Source organism: Fulmarus glacialis, unplaced genomic scaffold (genome assembly GCF_000690835.1).
Source record: "Fulmarus glacialis isolate BGI_N327 unplaced genomic scaffold, ASM69083v1 scaffold46436, whole genome shotgun sequence".
NCBI lineage: Eukaryota > Metazoa > Chordata > Aves > Procellariiformes > Procellariidae > Fulmarus > Fulmarus glacialis.
Window position 1 is genome coordinate 20,160 of NW_009220881.1, and position 20,959 is coordinate 41,118.

The window sequence follows — 20,959 nt, forward strand, 5'->3', positions numbered from 1 at the left end:
TGCTCTGGTGAGACCCCACCTGGAGTACTGCATCCAGCTCTGGAGCCCTCAGCACAAGAAAGACATGGACCTGTTGGAGTGGGTCCAGAGGAGGGCCACAAAAATGATGAGGGGATGGAACGCCTCTCCTATGAGGACAGGCTGAGAGAGTTGGGGTTGTTCAGCCTGGGGAGACCTTATTGTGGCCTTTCAATACTTAAAGGGGGCTTATAAGAAAGATGGGGACAGACTTTTTAATGGGGCCTGTTGTGATAGGACGAGGGGTAATGGTTTTATACTAAAAGAGGGTAGATTCAGACTAGATATAAGGAAGAAATTTTTTACAGTGAAGGTGGTAAAACACTGGAACAGGTTGCCTGGAGATGTGGTAGATACCCCATCCCTGGGAACATTCAAGGTCAGGTTGGACGGGGCTCTGAGCAACCTGATCTAGTTGAAGATGTCCCTGCTCATGGCAGGGGGATTGGACTAGGTGACCTTTAAAGGTCCCTTCTGACCCAAGCCATTCTATGATTCTATGATCTCTTCAGGGGAGAATCCTACCAGTGAGTTCTGTGTTGGCTGATCAAGACGGTGTACCCTCACCTCACCTGGAAGTGATAGATTGTACAGTGCCACCTTTTTTGGAAAGGACATGGAAAGACTGAAGAGAACGTATACTAAAGATGTTATATTTGCCTTTGGATTTGAAGGGAACTGGGCATAACTGAGCCTTTCTGTGGAGCTGCAAATCTTGTAGTGGAAAGTGACAGCATGAAACCACAGTTACCTGAGTTGTTTTACAGGTTAGTATTAGTAAGCCAGCTAGAAAAAGATGGCTCTAGCCTGTGATACGTACCCTCCATGTCTGTTAACTTCTTCCACCAGAGAACCTTTGAGTAATTTGAGTCAGTGGGAATACACTGGCAGGGCAGGCAAACCCTGATCACTGTTTCCATTTCACAGGGTGGAAACGTGCAGCCGGGTAACACAGCTGGGGTTATGCCGGTGGCCACAAACCTCCTCCCTCTTCCGCCCCCGCCGCCCCGGGGCAGGCTCCTGCTCAGCCCCAGGCAGGCTCCTGCTCAGCTGCCTGGTGCTTTGAGGGGCGCCCGCGCCAGGAGCCCTCCCTTGAGAAAAGTTAACACCACTTGTTCCTCAACTCCTGCGTGCTTTCTCAGATGCCAGGTTGACTATTTGTGTGCATTTTTCTGTCCTCAGAAAGGCAAAAAGCCTTTGGGTGTAGGTCTTTTGTTCTGCTTTGTCTTTTAGTATATCCAAAATATAACCAGTGCAGCTTCAGAAAGTAAATTTGTGCATTTAAAGGGCATTTACTAACTACGTCTAATTGGATAAACAAAAATTCTCATGAAGAACTGTGGGAACTAATACATAAAAGGAATATTAGCAGTGCACATGAAAATATCTACCTTACTTCAATCCCAGAAAACCACCAATTTATTTCTTGCAAGTCACAAACACAGAATTACTGTAATCTTGTTCAGCATATTTTCCCTTCAACTCGGGAACTTATTCTGTGAGTTGTAGATGCTGAAGAGGTGGATGCTTGTATTCATAAGTTAAGCAAAGAAAACATGGAGGGCGGGGGAACATATATGTTATACAAGACGACCTGGGCTGCAAGTAGTTGAAGTGTGATCTGCAGGTTGTCTTGCTCTTTCAGTGATTAAGTGCTTAAGTCTGATACCCTTACTAGTAGGTGTAAAAGATTAAAAACTCTTGCTTCTCTCCCTCTCTTCTCTACACCAACTTGTACAAACTTACCCCAAAACAAAGTACTCCTGTAAGCCACCTAATTGCCTCAATGGGTGGGGATGGGAGAAGGGGTTTACAATGTTAATTAACTGGTCTGGAGAGCCATCAAAGCAGGTCGGGGACTTCTGGTTTGGGAGCTCTGGGGTAATTTCTATGGAAAACTATTCTTTTTTTTTTGAGGGAAGAATTTGTTTTACCTTCATTTATCCTCATGGATTCAGATCTCTTGTGTTAGGGATGTTGTGTGTAGGAAGCTCTTGAGGAAGAACAAGTTTTCCAACACAACATTAGAAAGAAGTTAAATTGTCTCGCGAGCCTTTCTAGTTGCAATATTCCTGTTGCAAGTTAAGACACATGCACAGCAATTGGATACCAGCATTTCCTGCACTAACCCACTCCTTACAAGTATAGCACTAATATTTAAATAATGTAACTGTGTAAATGAACAACTGATGACCGGTAATCTCATTAATTGCTTACTTCTACTTTTCTCAAATCTCTATCATCTAGAGTACCTAAAAATAAAAATTACTTCTGCATTGTTTTGGGAAAATTGTCCAAACTAGGGAATATAAAAGCTATTGCAAAAGGACACTGAGACTTTTGCACCTTATTTAAAAAGTAACCCTTTCTGTTTTAAACAGCACTGTTGCATTCTGTATGACAATCATGGTATGAACGAAGGCAATTTCTAGTCAAAGAAGGATGTTATAAATACAAACATTTGAGGTTTGCCTTGGGGTATCTGAGTAGTCACGTTGATAGCTGTGATGATTGGAGGATGTGAGCGAAGTAAGGCTTATAAAAGAGGTAATACTTAAGGTTTTTTTTCCTGACTATATTGGCCAGTCTAATTATAAAAGCCTTTTGGGTAACCAACTCATTTTTTAAGGTTTGAAGGTAAAACTTCTGTGAGCAGAAGCTTGTCTTACCAGCCTGCTTAATAGAGATTTCCTTCCCCTAGAAAATTAAACATAAATGGTTGTTCTAAGTATATTTAACAATGTTCCTGAACTAATATGTTTCAGTGTTTGTCATATTCCAAATTACATTTGTTAAAATGCATTTATTTTTTAATCTAAACAAGATTTTGCTGTTGATTTTTACTGTCACCAGTCATTAGGAGCAAAGTACTTGTGAAGATGGCATGGGCCGTTGAGCTGAGCCTCCAGCTGTCTCATGTACCATCTTATGAACTACTTTTCATAACCTTATCAAACTTCAATTTAAAGAGCACTTGGCTTTTGCTCCCAGTACTCCCTTTTTGAAATCCTGACCCAAATCAGATTACTCTAAATGTTGGAACAGGCATCTGACTTTCTATCCTAAATTTTAGTCACTGGTTTTGTACCCGATTTGCTCTTGTGCCAATTTTATCCATCTTAATTCTTTTTATTTCCTGTATTAGGATCTGCCAATGTTTTCATAAATAGCAATCTGTCTAAAGTAAGTTCAATTCCCTTTAGCCTTCTCCTTCAAGATAATCCATACCTGTGTCTGAGGTCTAATTGTTGTTGATGTGGACGATCAGAATTGTGTATGATACTGTACTATGGCACAAATACTTCCCTGGGTTTACTGGGAGCCATCTTGAGAGGCACTTTAACATTTTAATTTTCTTTTCCTCATTGTACATCGCACCCATTGTTTACAGACATCCGATGTTTAAGTACAAACTACTGTAGTCTTCAGCTACACAGTCTTACCTTATTTTATGTAAACATAAATAAATCCAAAAATCGGGGGTAATAACATAGCACAAAAATTATAAGTACTGAAGAATTTCAAGTTTGGAAATGCGTATGAAATGCTAGTTAAATTTGTGAGGGCTTTACACTGATGGGCTTAATTTCTTTGACAGTGTTTTGAAGTTGTGAGGTGTCCACAAATTTCCAAGCATCTCGTTTAAAACTAGGATTCTGAGTAAGCGCAAGCTGCTCTGCTGCTGCTAGAGTCGCAGCTGCGTAATACTTAAAGGACACCTTCCTTTGCAATAACATTTAAAAGCGTTAATTCCTCTTACTCATCTGCAATCTTCTTCCTACAGCTTGAGCTCAGGGCTATAATGGAACCTATTACAGGCAAAAGGTCTATGACTCAGCCATTGAGCCATGCAAACTCTTGGCTTCTTTAATTGGTACCATTAAATCTTTAGTAGTTTTTCTCTCATAAAATAGGTGTAAAATGCATCACTCTGAAGATATATTGTAGTTGCCTCTGATTTCCATGAGTTGATCAACTATAGGTGTTTAAAGGCTGGTTAATCAGAGAGACTTTTCTAGAATTACTGTTTTTCCTTAACTATTCAGGAGTGTATCTAAAACAAAATGTAAGAAAGCCTCTCACAAGTCGTTATGTTTTCAGGTTATTTTCCTTTTCTATTTAGAGACAGGAGAGGGAAAAGAAAAACCTGCCTTTCCATCATGTTTTGTTTTATCTTCATAGAACTTATTTAACTTGAGAACTGGGTATCTTCTATGTGACAATATGGAAAACGTTAATTCTTGAGTATGTCACCAGGGAAGAACTTGTATGATTTAGCTGATTGTTTTTTTCTGTTGCAGGGTTTTGTGTGGGTGGGTTTTTTTGTTTGTTTGTTTTATTTAATATATTGGAAGGTGAACATCGAAACAGTTGTAGTTTGGGAATGGAGGTCAGGTATCAGTAGAGGAAATATAAAGACCACTGTGGAAGTTAAGTGTATTTGTTAATATATATGTATGTAAGAAAAAAAAAGTAGCTTTTAACTCTTCTTTTGTTGTCTCCCCACATATTTAATATGTGACACCTTTAGAGCTTTTAAGTATTTATATTGCTGTAAGCATCAATGCCTCTGAAAGAGGGGTGTGATGAGGGCATCCAGAAAACTATAATTGTTCGTTCCCATCTGCAGAGTCTGCCTTGTTTGTATGTACAGTTGGTTATGTTTGTATATACTTTGTCTGTTGAGGGTAAGTATCAAGAAACAACAAAGTAAGTTACACAAAATGTTAAACTATGTAATTTAATACAAATATTTTAAGTGATTGTGTTTACAGAATGATAGCAAGCTGCAAAGCTGGAAGTTAAGAAAGATCCAAAGTAGGACTGTCGCTACACGTGACTTGTGCCTATGAAATAGAATGTAATCTGTGTATGCAACCATGTTTTCTGTGTTCCCTTTCGTCTAGCCGCAGAAGATCTTCTGTGTTACAAGTAGCTGTTTAATTAGTTTGTTTTTATGATTTGAGGTTTGTTTTTATGGCTTAATAATTTATTTACTGTATATTATCCAGTAAACCCAATCTTGAATATCACTGAATCTCATGAAACAGACTGACTCTTCCTACAAATGCTGTCTGCCTTCATATCTTGGTGAAGAATTAATAGCTAAATGAGCTTCTTTTAATGGTAATTTTAATCATAACACAGAAAAACCTCAACACCCACTAATTCATTCATCTTCTAAACTCTCCTGCAATGTGTATTCTCCATTTTACTTATGAGGAAACCAAGACAGCAGGGACAGGGAGTTGGCTGAGGCCAGAGTGATAGACATGGGATTTAGGGCTTCTTAGTGTGTGTTATGCTGGGCTATATTGCCCTAATGCTGAAGCCAGTAGTTATCCAAGTAGGTACTCTCTTGCAGTCATGGCTGGGCGCTTCTCAAGAAGAGGGTACATGGCAAGTCCTTTGCTGGAGATCCATGTTAGAAAGAAATGCGTATGTAATTTAAAAGAAAAAAAAAATTTAAATTAAAAACAAAAATAAAAACAAACAAACAAACAAAACCCCCAAAACAAACAAAAAAACCCCTAAACAACAAAAACCTCTTCTGGAAAAAATAGAAAAGTGTCACAGTGAGTTGAGGCTGGTGGAAAATAGGACAGTAAATTATCTTGCTTGACGTTCACTGCTTTCATCACAGACCATCTCCTTGCAGTCTTTTCCCTTTTCTGTACTTAAGGTTTCAAGGTAACATGAGTCTTCTCTTCAGGATAATATCTTAGTCATTCAGATCTCATTTAATCTAGGAGTCTCATCCATCCTGTATGCTGAATGAGGCAGCAATTCTGGAGGTAACTGGGGAGTAGTCAGCCTGTATGTTAGAGATATTAATGTAAGGAGTTAAGTACTAGGAAGTGGAATTTGTTTCATAAGTGGCAGTAATGACATTTATTCTTTGTTTTCAAGTATTTGAAATACTTAATAATTTAGGCTCCCATTTAAAAAAGAAAAATATGTTTGTAACTTATAATAGTTGTTCTTAGGGTTACAGTGAACTTTACTCTTTTCCCAAGACAATAGTATGTGTTTACTATTTCACTTGCAGGATGACTCATTTGGTCAGTATCTGGAGAAAGCTTTTGAATTTCTGCTGGACAAGAATAATTTAACATTGGATAAAAATGGGTTAGAAAAGTCACTCCAACTTATTAGGGACAGCTAATATAAATAAAAGTGTAAGTGGGGTTTTGGAGTTTCTTTTTCTCTTCTGATGTGGAACTTCTTTGTAACTAAGGAGATGGCATTTAGAACATCAAAACAAAATACTAACTTTTAGATCATTTTAAATTGTGAATCTCCTAGTACTAAGCATGCTCACCTGGACTGTGAGATTGAAACAGCAACAAGGAAAACACTTTGAGATTTGGAGTAGATATAAACAATAGAGGCAGGATGATTGAGCTATTGTGGATATCATCTTATATCAGAAAACATGTACCAAATATGGCTTTTTTGGGGAAGTTCTGAAATGAGACCCTTTTCGTCAGAGTAAGTCAGTAAACTTAAAGATTAAAAGTCTTAAAAATAATTTTAAAAGTTGTTTTAGAGTTTTAACTTTCATTGCCTTGGTGGTGCCTTATGTATTTTACAGTACTAGAAGTCCATGGGATTGGAGAATTCTGTGTGTTTTAAAAAATTTGTAGCAGAGAAGTCGTGAGTACAAGTTGTAGCTAAAAAAAAGCTCAAGTAGCTCAAGTAACAACTCAAAAAGATTTCATCTTTTGATTGTGAAAAGATTTCATCTTTTGATTGTGGATACAGTGCAACTTCACTTTGCAGAGGGGGGAGATGGCAAGGTAAGAAAAAGAGTATTGTATTATTTGTCTAGTGGGGTCTGTTGCAAGTCATCCAAATAAAATGCTGATGAACTAAAAGTTTGTTGGCTCCAAACTGAAACTAAAGTGTAGTATCTGTGCTGGTGGTGTTTCTTCTAATGCTTTAAGCTCATTTTTCTTATGCTGGTACACTCTATCTGCAGGATATCCTGGTGAAATTGAAAAAAATCTTGCTGCAAACCGTGAATGTTTTATTATTTAATAAAAATAGTTATGGATGGTATTGTGGAAGTATCGTGGGACTTCAGTGGGACCTCCTTTCTAGGTACAGGAGTAAAAACTCAGGGGTTCGAGTCCTTTGTCGCATCTGTTGAAATCTTAAACATTTAAGGCCATTGCCGTTTTCTTGAGCTATTAGAACGTGATATATATTTGTATCTTTAGGGAAAACTTGCTCTTTTTTCATGAGGGCTTGCAGATAGGAGAAGTGATAAAGTTCTTGGTAAGGGCTCTCTATGAATTGCATCCTCTTTTCATCAGCCTTGTAATCTGATGCATGTTTGTCATTAAACGGTTGATTGATTCATTTTTTTATATGTACGGGCTTCTTAAACATGCATGTTTAGCAAGTCTAGAATCTGATGGGGGAGAACTTTTAAAAAAAAAATTCTGGGGTTTTGTTTTCCTAGGTATGTAAGGAAGGGGTTAGGAAAGTGATAGGGAAGCTGTATCTTACTTAAAGTCTTACTAACGTATTGGAACAAACACTGTATGCTAACAAATTGTAATTGTCTAAAAATACTTTGAAACCAGTTTGCTGGTGGTTGCTAAATTTTATATTTTTATGAATATATGAAGTAAAGCCCTCGTTCATTTCTACAAGAGAGGGCTTGGTGGGCAGCTGAGGTCCCCAGCCTGCCTCCTGAGAGGCGGGCTAGACCCGCTCCAGACCCTTGCATTAGAGTGCCCTTAGAAGAGGGGCGAGAGGCTGCCCTGGGACAGGTGTGCGTGGCAAAGCAAAGCGTGGAGGAAGATTTCCAAGTGCAGAAGAAAGGACATGATGGTGCATATATACAAGTGTGGCACATAGTCATGGACATGAAGTATATAAAGCTGAGTTGGAGGACTTTCTGGCACAGGCATGATGTAAAAAAAACAAACCAAAACAAAAAAACCATACGCACGCAGTGGTGCCAGGTAAATAGATTGGGGCAATAGACGCTTGTATCCACACTGCTCCCGTCTTGCTCATCTCCGCTCCTAGTGTACTTCCTTACAGTCCTTATTGCAGTTTGGTCCTTTTGATTCATTGTTGAAGTTGTAAAGCATTTCGTACTGTCCTTACAAGTAATGGACTAGGGCTCACATCAAACAGGTGGTGTTTCTGAAGCTTGTATTTATTTGATCCTTAGGCGCTGCAGAGCAGGCAGAAGAAATAAAAAATTTCCTGGCCTGCTAGTCTTCAGCCTCATCTAGGAAAAAAAAAAATGCTGCTTTTCTCTCTATTGTTGTTCTCCATTCCTTAGATTAAAGTGCACTTTATTTGATGTAAAGTATAAGAAGATAAAGTGTACTTTATCTGAATTCAGATAAAGCATACTTTATTAGAGATTTTGCAAATCAAAAAAGAGGTGTATCACTTCTGAATTTACATATACAACTTACATACTACTAAAAAACATAAAAATATATCTGTTATGTAAACATATAAGATACATACATATCTCATTACCTCACACCTTACGTATTTACAAATATAGCCTGTTAAATAAGTTTTCCTGTTAACTCTTTTGGGGGTTAGAAGGGGTGGGGGAAAAAAGTACCAGAATAGAAACGCTTTTGCTGTTGTGGTGTGTAATGCTTTTGCTGTTACTACTGCTTGCCGCAGTGAAAGCACAGGCAGAACTTTTTTGGTTGTCTGTGGTCAGAAGAAGCAGCGTTTGCACCAAGTGCTGGTCTTTGATTTTCTCCTTAGTCATAAACCTGATGCTGTTTGCTCTTTGTTACTGTGATTTAGATTTGATAATGGTAGAGAAACGTATTGATAGAAGTAGATATGAGCTAATTAAGGTTCCTCTTAAAATGGTTCTCTGAGTGACTTTAATTCTTCTGTAGAAAAACAAAATTTTAGGGGACGTTTATCGCTTTAATTACTGTGGGGAGCCTGTAAGCGCTTAATACACCAAGTCAGTCAGGACCGTTTTGTTGGGTTTTCTTTTTCTGGATAGGGGACAGGGTGTTAAGTGGAAATCATAGTTGGTACCAGAGCGTCATAACCTGTGGTGATTGCAGTACAGTGTGATGTAGGAACGGGTTACCCTTCAGAGAGGATGGATCTCTACGTATTTGATGTTCAGTAACTGAGTGGAGGGAGTTCTGCTGGCGGAGGGAGGAGGTTGCTTGTGCAGGGCACTATGCTTCCCCTCTTCTCTCAGGGTCTTGGATTTCAAAGTGTGGCTGTGAAACGTCCCCGAGAGAGGGAGGATGTTCGCATTTTACTATTTTGGAGGAACTGCTTCGCTTTCACAGTGGAGCTGAAGAGCTGTGGGGAACGTGGAGGTAAGCCCAAGAGCAACAACTCAGCCTGTATATGTGCTAAAATGTTATGTTACTCTTTATAAGGCTTACATATTTAGTAATAGCAGTTTCAATATTACTGTTTTGGTGAATATGTGGAGGTGTTTCCTCCTGGATATTCTCTAAACCAAGGAATTCGCTAGTAAGCGCTAGGTATCTTGGTAGCTGTACTTGGGCGTAACTTCACAGATGTAACTTCACAAAGAAAATATCCACATTTTTAAATACAGGTCCTACTTGGCAGAAGTAAGGTGTTAAGAAAAAGATGCTTATGGTACGGTACGATTCTTGCTGGTCTACCTGTCATTTTCCCACCTGTGGTGTAGACTGCATAGCACAAACTCTGCAAAACTTCTGTGGTAAAACTCATGTTGGCGTGTTTCTGGCATGTCTACTGCTTAATAATGGAGCGTACACAGAAGTGAGGTTTGCTTCGATCGTGGCTGTGCAGGGAAGGCAGGCTTGAGGTAGATAGAACACAAGCTGTCAACACAAGCAATACGGCTTTTGCCAGTAGAATTTGGTACCTAATTGTCCCACCCTTTCTATGTGTCTCTACAGCTAGAGTTAGTAACAACTTGCCAAAATCGTGAGTCTTTGACCAGTCTACATGGTGGTGATGGAGAGCGGAGAGTCAGGCTTGTGCTAGCTACTGGTGTGTAATATTTAGGACCTGCCCTGCTTGCTTAAGGAGCAATCTTACACTGCTGTCTAAGCCAGTATATATTACAAAGTAATCTGTAGCAAAAAAGTATTAATAAAATGTTTGTCTTGCAGACCATTGCATTAGCAGTTATATATAATCAGTGTGGTAGCTATTGCAGTTTCTTACATGGAAAGCTAATCTGGAGCATACACGCTTCATTATCGTAGGGATGGCAGTTGTCTGGTATTGTCTGATCAACACTGTCGATTCTGATCGATGGTCAGCAACTAGAAGAGCTCTCTTAAGGGATAAGTTAGTTGGTTTTGAGCTGTGAACAAACCATCAGCGCTCATAGCACTGGCTGATATTCCATAGATTTAGTAATATCTCCCACTTTATGTGCGCATGAAAACAGTGTTGCTACATATGATTGCTACAAAATATAATGGGATGTTTGCTTTTTGGATGGTCACATTAGTGTAATTCATCTTTTGTAATCTGTTTTACTCCACAAGAGCACGTAACCAGAAAATAAGTAATTCTAATACTGTAGCTGTGCTGAGACTCAATTAAGGAACTCTGTATTTTGTATAGCATGTTTTTATTCTTCCACACACAGTAATTGGGTGATGTTTTCAGCTCCCCCAAATCAGCAATGAGTGCACTTTTGCAGTGGTGGCTGAGGGCATTAAGATTGGTTTTCATCACTTCCACTCCACTGTTAGGATGCTGCTGGCACCAAAATAAGTTGTTTTGATTCTGAGGTTTTCTGAAAACTTTGGATCAGCAAGTTTTAACTTTTTAGTAGTTGCACCTGTTTTTCAAAAATAGTCTCTATTAGTAGTAACAGAGCAGGAAGACTTGCTTAAGAAATAAAATGGTATTGCAGCAGCACTTCACTAAAACATGAACTTTCCTCATGCAAAGTGATTTCTAATTGTAAAGTTATGTCTTGCTGAGAAGGTATTAACAGAACTTTTGTTTTCTATACATTTTCATCTCTGTTTTGTAGAAGTATGGCAAGAGATTTAGTGAACTACAAGATTCCTGTGGAGTGTCTTTGCAAAATAGTCTTCTTTCACTCTCATCTGTTGTGATGCCTTTCCCTTTATTGCAGAAAAGATCAGTGACCATGCTTGCCGGTTTATAAATGCAAGTTGGCACTTTAGAACTACGAAGTTTTTAGAGGAGTTTCTGAAGTACTGAGATACCAAGTGTTTCTAAACACCATCATATTGCCCAAAATATTTTAAGGTAATACTAAGTATTTTCATGTAGTAAAGTAAAAAAGACATATACATCTTCAATTCAAGGCAGTTTCACAGAAAACGGAAGGGATCATCATTCACAATAAAGGAGGAGAAACTGATTGGTAAAACAGATTTTGGAAAGACCTATGGGTGTGAGCGTAGTCTTGAGGATGTTTCTGGACTTTAGCTACTATAGGAGAAAAACTGTATAGCTGTACGATTGTTGAATGTAGGTGCTGGTATTGGGTTGCGATTTTGGAGGTGGTATTGATTCCTGTTTACTCTGGAGTTATTACTGATAGGTGAGCTTTGCAGACGGACAATGTCTGAAAAGTATTTACGTTGGTCTAGAAAAGTTGAAGCATGCCTCAGATTGAGGGAGCACCAGGACAGGCCTAATGCTGAAAGTGTTGACAAGTTGAGAATTGCAGGGACAAAGCAATGTATAGAGACATGACGCGGAAACTTTCCAGATGATTTGTTTGGAGGATAGTCAAGATGAATAGTATGTTCTAAATAATCCAGAGGGATGATGAATCCTTTCATTAACCTTTGAAAGGAGGAATTGTGGAGCAATTTCTACATGGTGATGGCTTTTAACACCTTGGGGACTGTGCTATCAGGAAGGATACAAATTCAAAACGAGTGATCTCTGTGGCACTAGGTAGAGCTGCTTCCAGAATCTATGCTGTAGTCTGTCTTCTATTTTAAAAGAGCTTTCTTTGGTCGCAGGTTGCTGTTTTAACTTTTCCAAAGTGAAGGTGATAATTTAACAGGACTGCAATTGCTGCAAATGAGAACATTCAGTAATGATTTACCTAACTAATGAAATTAACCATTGTATAGATATCATATTGGAGAGGTTTGTGTTTTGGGAACTGACTGAGCACTTGCTCTGCTGTTACACAACTTAGGTAATAAACCAAAGTTTGAGAAAATTTAAATAAAATGTGGTTACAGTAGATCTTTTTCAAAATATGGAAAAGACCAGGGAGTCTGGAAATACCCGTGAGGGAAATGAAAGTAGTGCTAGTAAAAACGAGCTTTTTTTTTTGGTTGGTGCTGATGTTTAAATTTCACGAAGTTAGCCGAGTCACGTTGCATACTTTGCTGCTCTTGCTTTACACTTAAAGCTTAATATTGGCTCAAGTTGCTGCTCTGCTGGGGAACTGACACTCAGCTGCTTTCAGTACTTAAGTACAGTTGATTGTGGTTCAATCCTTGTTCAAGCCACAGAAAGAGCCTCCTCCTTAACCTCCCTCCCTGCCACTAACCCTCACTGGGTTAATCCTACATCCTGTCCATCTTGCTACTTTACGTAACAGGCCTGGTTTGAGACATCTATCGGCGCTTTGGGCTGCGGAGAATGAGCTTAGCTCTAAACATGTAAGCAGCTGTGAAATGCAGGCAGCTTCATTTTTAATTTTTCAAATCTTGGTGATACGTGTTTGGAAGTTTAAAAGTAAGTTTGGATTCCAGAAAAGTGAGATGTTTGCACTCCAGAAACAATTTGTCAAATAGTGTTTTCATTTATTATTTGCTCAATTATTGTTGGCTTTTACTATTAATGCAAAAGCATATTACTGTCCTGGGTAACCTGTTGAGCTGCAAATTATTTTAACTCCTCAGAGTTCCTGAAGAATCTCTGTTTTGCTCTAATAAGCCGTGATCTTTAGGAGTGTCCTGCATTGTGATATTGCATGTTAATAGCATTGATTAACTGTCAAGCAGTGGGAATTGATGAGAAAATGTCCATTGTAAAATTAAATGGTATTACTGAAGACTGTACCATGCTGCTGGTTAGGGAGGTGACTAGCCCCAGTAGATGTGGTAGAAGTATTAATGTGAGCTCCAGGTTTTTTCGCATGATTAAAACAGGCCATCTGTTCTTTGTTAAATGTTTACAAAAACAGCTTTTCTCTAAAAGATTTGAAGAGATGTGGGTCTAGTAAACACACCAATATTTTTGAGCACCTTTTTCACCTTATTTCAAATAATACCAAAAATAATTCTGCTGCAATATCAAATAGGATTAATACCTATTTGTGTTTTAATCTTCACTGGTTTCCTTCCTGTGGAAGATTAAATTCTGTACCAACATACTAAATTGTGGCTTTGTTATTACTAAAAGCAGCAGAAGAAGAGATTTCTCTGAAGTATGCAGATAAATTTTTCAATCTTTTGGTAAAAACTTGTAATATACATATTTTTTAATTTTGTAAATGGAAAATGGGGTTCTTTAATTAGAAATTGTGACCCTGTAACTAGAGTTAATCCTTTGTAGATTTAAAGAAGTAGAACTATTTGAAATAATTCCCTGTGGTAGGCTTAAACTAATATTTACTAGTGAAAGCCTGTTCTTTCTTTTTTCCCTTCTTAAGAAAGAGCAGACCACTGGTCTGGGATAAGAAAATGCATCTTTGAAGCTGCTTCCGATCTCCTCTTCTCACTAGATTTGTGCTGCTCCTACACAGCTTCACACTAGGGAGCAATGTGGGGTTGTCAGTTAGGGATAAACCATTTTAGCGTATTGCAAAAGTGTAAGCACAGACTTCCTAGAAAAATAAAGTTAATCACACCAATTTCTTTCAAAGAGTGTTACAATTTAAAAGATCATGTATAAGTGAATTACAAAACGTGCCAAACTGCAAAGGGAGTGGCATGTGGCAAAAGTAATGTACTTTCAAGTAATAGGAAATATAACCAAAGCCCAATTAGGGCAGAGTTGGCTTTTTGTAGCTTAATGTTTTGGGAATTGTGAATGGTATGAAACAAAACCATAATATTTTAATTTGTGTGCTTGGTAATGCACATAATTTGGTACTGTAAATAAAAGGCAATAAGTTGGGGTTTTTTTAATATTTGTTTCACGCATAAGGTTTAAGTCTAATGTATAGTCTAAGTTGTTTTAGAGCCTGAGAATGACTCTGTGGATAAGCTTTTTAAGGTAGTAAGAATCTGAATTTTCATAGGATGCCATCTTCCAGAATGAGTTACTGAGTACTACAGTGTGGAAACAATCACTGCCGTTCTTAGTGCTTTACCTTCTGGCCAGACCTTACATTAAAACTACAAATGTCAAATCATGAAGGGCTGACATTGCTGTTGTGGAGACCTGGAAAGATGTCTGCCTTATGTTCAGATTTGCTTATGATTGTGCTGAAAGTTGTTGTTCAGACTTCTAAAACAAACAAGCAAACAAATAAAAGAAACAACGCACAAATCAGACAGGAGGCAAGGATTAATTTTTTGAATTAGAATAAAAAGGTAGTGAGAATACTCAAGCATGTATAAAACTTCATATTGATTTCACTGACACGGTCGTATCACTAATGCAGGTGCAACCTTGAAAATTTTGTAGAACTAAATTTACGTGGCATTACTGGATTTCTTGTGGTTTTTAATATTTGTTGGCTTGGCTGTTTCACATGCTTAAGAGGAAGAAAAATAAATTAAACTACCAATTCTGATTTGTTCTAGAAAGTTGTGCCATATACATAAGCTTTTAGATAGTTGTAAAAGTTTCTCTTAATATCGCAAACAAATACTGTAGTGCCAAACACAAGGTACTTGCTCAGTACAAATTCTACAGTAATGGAAAGAAAAACTTGATTTCTTGTATGTTAGATGCAGCAAATAAACAGTATATAAAAAGAGGACCGAGTATTGCAGTGGACAGCTCAGTGAAGACATCAATGAAACTTGCACTTGAGGTCTCTGAAAAACGTAGGATGCATGAGATATGAAATGGCAGATAATACAGAAATATATTGACTATCTTGGGAGAATGTCGGCTGAAAGTAGTGCTCTGAAAACCTATGGATAAGAAGTACTTATAGGTGATCTGTGTAATATTCGTGTCTTTTTCTACCTAAAAATAAGTGTCAGACAGTACAAGTACACAACGGTCTGAGGTACAGAGAAGACAATTTTTTTCTATGCCACAGAACAAATCTGAAGAGATATTCAATTCAGTCAACCAAATTCAAAGCTAGAAGATTTTAAAACATCCCTATTTTATGTAATGTATAATTTGACTGTAGAACTCATTGGCACCACTGACTTCCTGGGATCAGCTTTTTCTATACAGACATCCAGTCTTTGTGAACTTACCAGCATGAAGATATGTAAGTGTTATGGTGACTACAGATTTCCAGAAGAGGTGTTGGTTCATACTTCAGGATGTCTAACATGAGATTGCCTTGAAGTGGGGCTGACTGATGTGGTGCTAATGCAATGGGTGCATCAGGTTTGCATTAGAGCTGAGTTTCCACTGCAACTAAGACCTTGTTGCACTAAAAAGTATCTTAATAAACAGGTGGAGGACAGAAACATGCAGAAGTCATCCTGGAAGTTCTTGGTTAAGCCAAGTAGACCCAGATCCTCAGTCCGGCACTCAGGCCTTCCCTCTTGTCCTGGAGTCTCTTCCATAAAGAACTGTAGTGTCTAGCTCGTACTGTTCAAACGTCTCCCAAACAGCAACGTCTTCGCTTCTTGACAGCCCTGCTACTGCTGGTTGGGTAGCTTCTGAGTATGTGAGTGTATTCAGGGCGCAGCGTTTTTTTGCTACTGTAAAGAAATGCTGAAAATACTTAGGACTGCACTGATTTAGTTTGTTTTCAGTTTGTTTGTTCAGAAAATTATATTAATATATTTGGAAAGATACACATGCATTCACTTTCTCAGGTAATGATATTAAGAATTTTTTTTCCTAAATCTTAGAGTGCATTGTTTTTTTAGATGCAGGTGGACATCCTGTCTGTGTATGCCCATCAGTTTTCCTTATGCTCAGGGGCTGGGCTTGTAGTAATTCATTTGCATGCTTGCCACTCCTAAGTAAGTGTGGTTTGAGTAAAAAACAGAGAAAAGGAAAAGCAAGTAACATTACAGACAATTACACAGGCACTGCTATTCCTGGGAGTAAAATTCTGATTTGCTGTAATCCTTTCTTCTCCCCAGATGAATGGATCAGACATCTCAAATGGCTAGACTTCATGACCACAGCTAATAGGGAACTCTTCCACCTAGAATCATCCCAACTTAATTTTTAGGGAAGAGAAAAGGAGGAGAAACAGAGGGAGAAAGAGGGTGGGAAAATGGTCTGACCATATATGCAGTTGCAAGAAAAGCATCAGTATGGTGTCATGCTATTACTTTTCTTTTTGAAAAGCACTGTTGTCCTGCATTTATAACCACGGGCAGGCAGTGAGGAGAAGCAGGTTGGAGCTTTGATATGCTGTAAAGTCACGGTAGAGCTTAGACATTTTTTCATTGCAGACTCATGGATCTTTGTGCAGAACAGAACCATTAAGAGGAAAAGAGTTGCAAATATATCCAATATGTTTAGTCCAAGCACTTGACATTTGTGTAATTATACATAGGTTTTCATGTACTTTATAAGTCTGGTGTAAGCCTGATACACTATACAGACTTTGAAATAGAGTGTTTTTGCAGGTTCACAAACACTTAACATGGTTCTCTGCCCAATCTTAGCAGGAGCAAATCTGTTTCAATTACAAGTAGGGAGCTGTGGATCTTTGACATAAAATGTAATTTTATATTACATTTTAAAGTGGCTTAATCCTTCACATGCTGATCAAAATACCTCCTGTCACAGCTGAACCAACGTAAATTGCCTTGATTATTTTTTTATAAATGCAGCCTGTGAATATACTTTATTTTCCTTTGCATGTCTAGAAACAAACTTCAACAATTTTTTTCCCGGAGGACAAAATTCTGGAGCAACTGAATAATTTGTAACAAGTTATTCATTCTAGTAACAACTATTTTGAAACATCGGAAATAACAGTTGCTTTCCTTTTGCATTGAAATGTTGAAGACTGTAAATATTTTCTATACTTCCGCTTTATACACAAGCTTTAGAATAATCTTACCCTTGCTATATCAAGAATTTCTGGTTATTTTGCTACTGTTTTAACTGCAGAAAACTTTGGTTTTTACTGTTTTACGTACAATGTTTCAGATACGCTACTAGGTTAATCTTCTGCTTAGTACTTTCTCCCTAACCTCTTTCTCCAAAAGAGCAAAATTTTAGAAATCAAAGATGCAAATCTACAATTTTATTTCTATTTGTCTCTCTCAGCATTCTCCGTCGGAACCCTTTTTAGAGAAACCAGTGCCGGATATGACTCAGGTTAGTGGACCGAATACCCAGCTAGTGAAAAGCGATGATTATCTGCCATCAATTGAGCCGCAGCCACAGCAAAAGAAAAAGAAAAAGAAAAACAATCACATTGCTGCAGAAGGTCCCAGTAAAGGTTTTGGTAAGGAAGACTTTCCTGGGGGACTTGACAGCCAGAATCTAAGCAGAAACTCAGTGGATTGCTCCCAAGAAGAGAAGAAGAAAAAGAAAAAGCCCAAGGCAAAAAAAGAACCGAAGGATCCTAAAGAGCCCAAGGAAAAGAAGGAACCCAAGACCCCCAAAGTCCCTAAGACCCCTAAAGAGCCAAAGGAAAAGAAAGCAAAAAATACCACGCCAAAACCCAAGACCAGCAAAAAGGCTAGGTAAGTCAGGAAACTTCTATATGTGATCAGAGAAAAACAGTGTGTTTGTGGGATTTCTAGAGCATCTGTGCTAAATGGCGTGGGTGGAGAGGAAATCTTGTTTTGTTGTTTGCCTTCTACCATCTACAACATCATGTTTTTGAGGAACTTGGGTACATTTCTCTTGTTTGGCTTTCCTGTTTATGACTTCACAGTTATTTTAAAGAAGCTGGAAAGGCAGAAGGTTAATTTTTCTTTTCAAGGCATAAAAATTTCTGGATGTGTTAGATTTCAAAACTAACTTTCTCTTCTGATGCTCATCTGTCCTCGTGTGTGGTTTGTGTATTAATAAATTAAATTGCTTCAACATTAATGTAGGTTTGACCAAATCCAGAGATGAAGGCTTAGAGTAAAAAGGTTGGATGACGTTTTTCTCTAAATAAAGAAGTAAGTTAGATACTTAGCATTGTTCCAAGTTGTACAACCCTTACAGACACTATTTTATACTAACACAACCCATGGGCTATAAGCTCTGCTGTTAAAAAGGCATTTTTATGTGGATATTGATGTATCCTCACTGTAGGGATTATATTCATTTTGCTGTTTCATGTAAAGACAATTTTCCTAGCAGAAAATCTTTGTGGGTAGACCAGATGCTTCAACCCTGTTTCTTAACTGTTTTCACTCAGCATTGTGTCCCTTTATCAGGATAGGCTTAAAATGGTACAGAGTAGTATGAGAAAGAACAAACTGCCGTTACACATGAGTAAATACGTCATAGATAATAACACAGATTCTTTCCTTACCCCTCAACTCCCTAAATACCATGATTATAAATGCCTACTTGAAAGAAAACTGAGAGGAAAAAGACATTAAAGCTCAATTTTTTTTTCATTTGTACCTAGAATTTCTTACAACTGTTCTGAATTTGTTCCAAACATCTGAATCTGTTTTTCAAGATGTGGCTAGCGTTATAAAATATAACTTCCAGATGGAAGCACAGCCAGGCTTGGTTAATCCAAATCAGTTTGCAAAATCCATTTGTATTAGGGTTTAAAAATTGCAGTTAATGAATCGGCTTTGCATATATTCTATAAGACTGACTATTGGTTAGGTTTGATACAGCTATATGGCTAAATGAGGCATGGACAGTAAGATGTTACTTGTTCCTTTAGCAAGAAAGAGAAGTGTCTGTATTAGCAGAGACAATGTTTCCTGAAGCATTTATGAACACTGGCTTGTAAAATCAAATGTTGTTCTAGCAGGTTATATTAACTGTTCAGTAAATTACAGTTGATCAGCCTATCCCTATTGCAGAAGTTACTTCGGCTGTGTTCCAGACTGTCCTAAGGATGGAGTTTGCATACATAGCAATTCACAGCTTAGAAAAACTCTTAAGTTATGTATCTCCTAGTATGCATTTTTGAAACCAAAACACTCTCTCAGCTAAAATAACCTTTTTGTTCCATTTCCCTATACTCATAGGTTTAAAGGCTGACCAGGCCATATTGCGTGGTATTGAGCATCTCCCAGCAATTTTTGCCACCAGGAAGTAAAAAAGCTTTTACTGCAGGACTTCTCAATTAGTGCGGTTTTACAAGGTCTTGACTACGATGAAGCTTTGTTTAAAAAGCAATGGTTAGGAGTCTGCCTCAAAAACATGCATGGGTTCCTGTGGCTGTGCTGGACATCAGACCTCAGAGCTGGTCCGTCCCATCCACTCAATCCTAATATCTCTGTGCATGTCTTCTCTAAATTTTGGGACATGCCATGCACATTAAAGGAGCAGTGTTTCCTTTAAAAGAACAAATCACTGCTTTCTTAGTTGTAGTTGTCGGAGAGTCTTTATCGTCTTTCCCATGCAATGACTCTTGTCCCTGGGTGGCTAGATGACTTACCGTATTCTAGTAAGTACTAAGCCCTGTTGTTTTACCTGTGAGAGGAATGTGTTTGGAGCAGCGTTAAGAGCATTTGCTGTCCCTTATACTTACTCAGGGGTGTGGAGAAAGTCCTACTTTTCCCATAATGGGCTTCTGTCTCTCTTACCAAATGCTCTCTTGAAAACAAGGTTGTTCTCATTTTGTGGTCTTGTCAGCTTCAGTATCAAGCATCTTTGAAGAACTCTGAGACTGTGTTGGGATGCTGTGCTGCCAAAGAATTTTAAATCAGTGAAAAAAATCTGCTTACTTTGGCAATATCGCAGACTGGGGAACCTGTCCAGTGACAGATCATTGAATCAAGTTTTTAAATAAATAACAGTCCAAATGTTTAATCATCTGAGCCACAATATTTCAGCAGCACTAACTCTGGGAAGGAAATATTACAGTAGCTGAGATGAGTGAGATTAATACAAGTTAATATGGATTATGGATGATTATGTAGAAGTAAAATAGTTTGATAAAAGTTAGTATATGGCATGTGTTTACTACTACTGCTTATATTGCTCAGTATTTTGCTTCTAAGTATTGAAAGGAGTAGTGATTTTTAGATTTCTAAATGCTGCGCAAAATTAACGGGTTTCATTCCTGAATAAGCTGATCAGTTTTAATAGAAGAGTTTTGCACTCATGTAAAATTCAGGTAAATAAAGTCAGACATGGGAAATGTATTTATTGAAGAGCAACAGTTTTTTGGATAGAGCATAACAAGTCCTTGATAGTTAATTTTGACACAGGCTGTATTAGAGCATACACGTAGGTAAAAAATCTGGTATTTAAGTATCTTAACCATTTTGTAATTTAATATAGCTCTAATTTAACCCTGTTATTTCAGTTCCAATTTTGACTAACACTATAATCCTTTTATTAAACAACAAAACCCCAGAAACTTTATCCTTCACATCTCTTCTATTTTTGGTGTAAGTTGTGAGAAGATGAGCAGCCTGCCTCACTGAAATGCACCTGCATGTGAGGGACAACAGTCAGATTGGAGAATGGAAGAAGCTGATTAATTTCGTGCTTGTTTGAATTGCGTGTCCCATGGCATCTTAAAAAGAAAGAAGACACGCAAATGGGCTCCTAGTATGTTATACTGCATACTTGGTGATTTTGAAAGAAAGATCACACATTAATATTGTACTATTACACTTGTAATGGATATTAGCCCAATCCTGCCAATACAGAGAGACAAATACAGTGGTGGCTGGAAAAAAACATTTGCAAAACAGATCTATTGTGGACCAAACTA

At 38.0% G+C, this 20,959-nt stretch overlaps 1 protein-coding gene across 1 annotated transcript in view; it reads left to right on the top strand.

Annotated features, from left to right (window-relative positions):
- LOC104079028 (chromodomain-helicase-DNA-binding protein 7-like) overlaps positions 1–17,795 on the top strand; it is a gene marked incomplete at its 3' end in the record, with an annotated part of 36,191 nt that extends 18,396 nt beyond the window's left edge. Inside the window, exon 3 of the mRNA XM_009580897.1 lies at positions 17,374–17,795. Within this exon, the coding sequence (XP_009579192.1) occupies positions 17,374–17,795 (422 nt within the window). The remainder of the gene's footprint in view (positions 1–17,373) is intronic.
- Between the last annotated feature and the right edge of the window lie 3,164 nt (positions 17,796–20,959).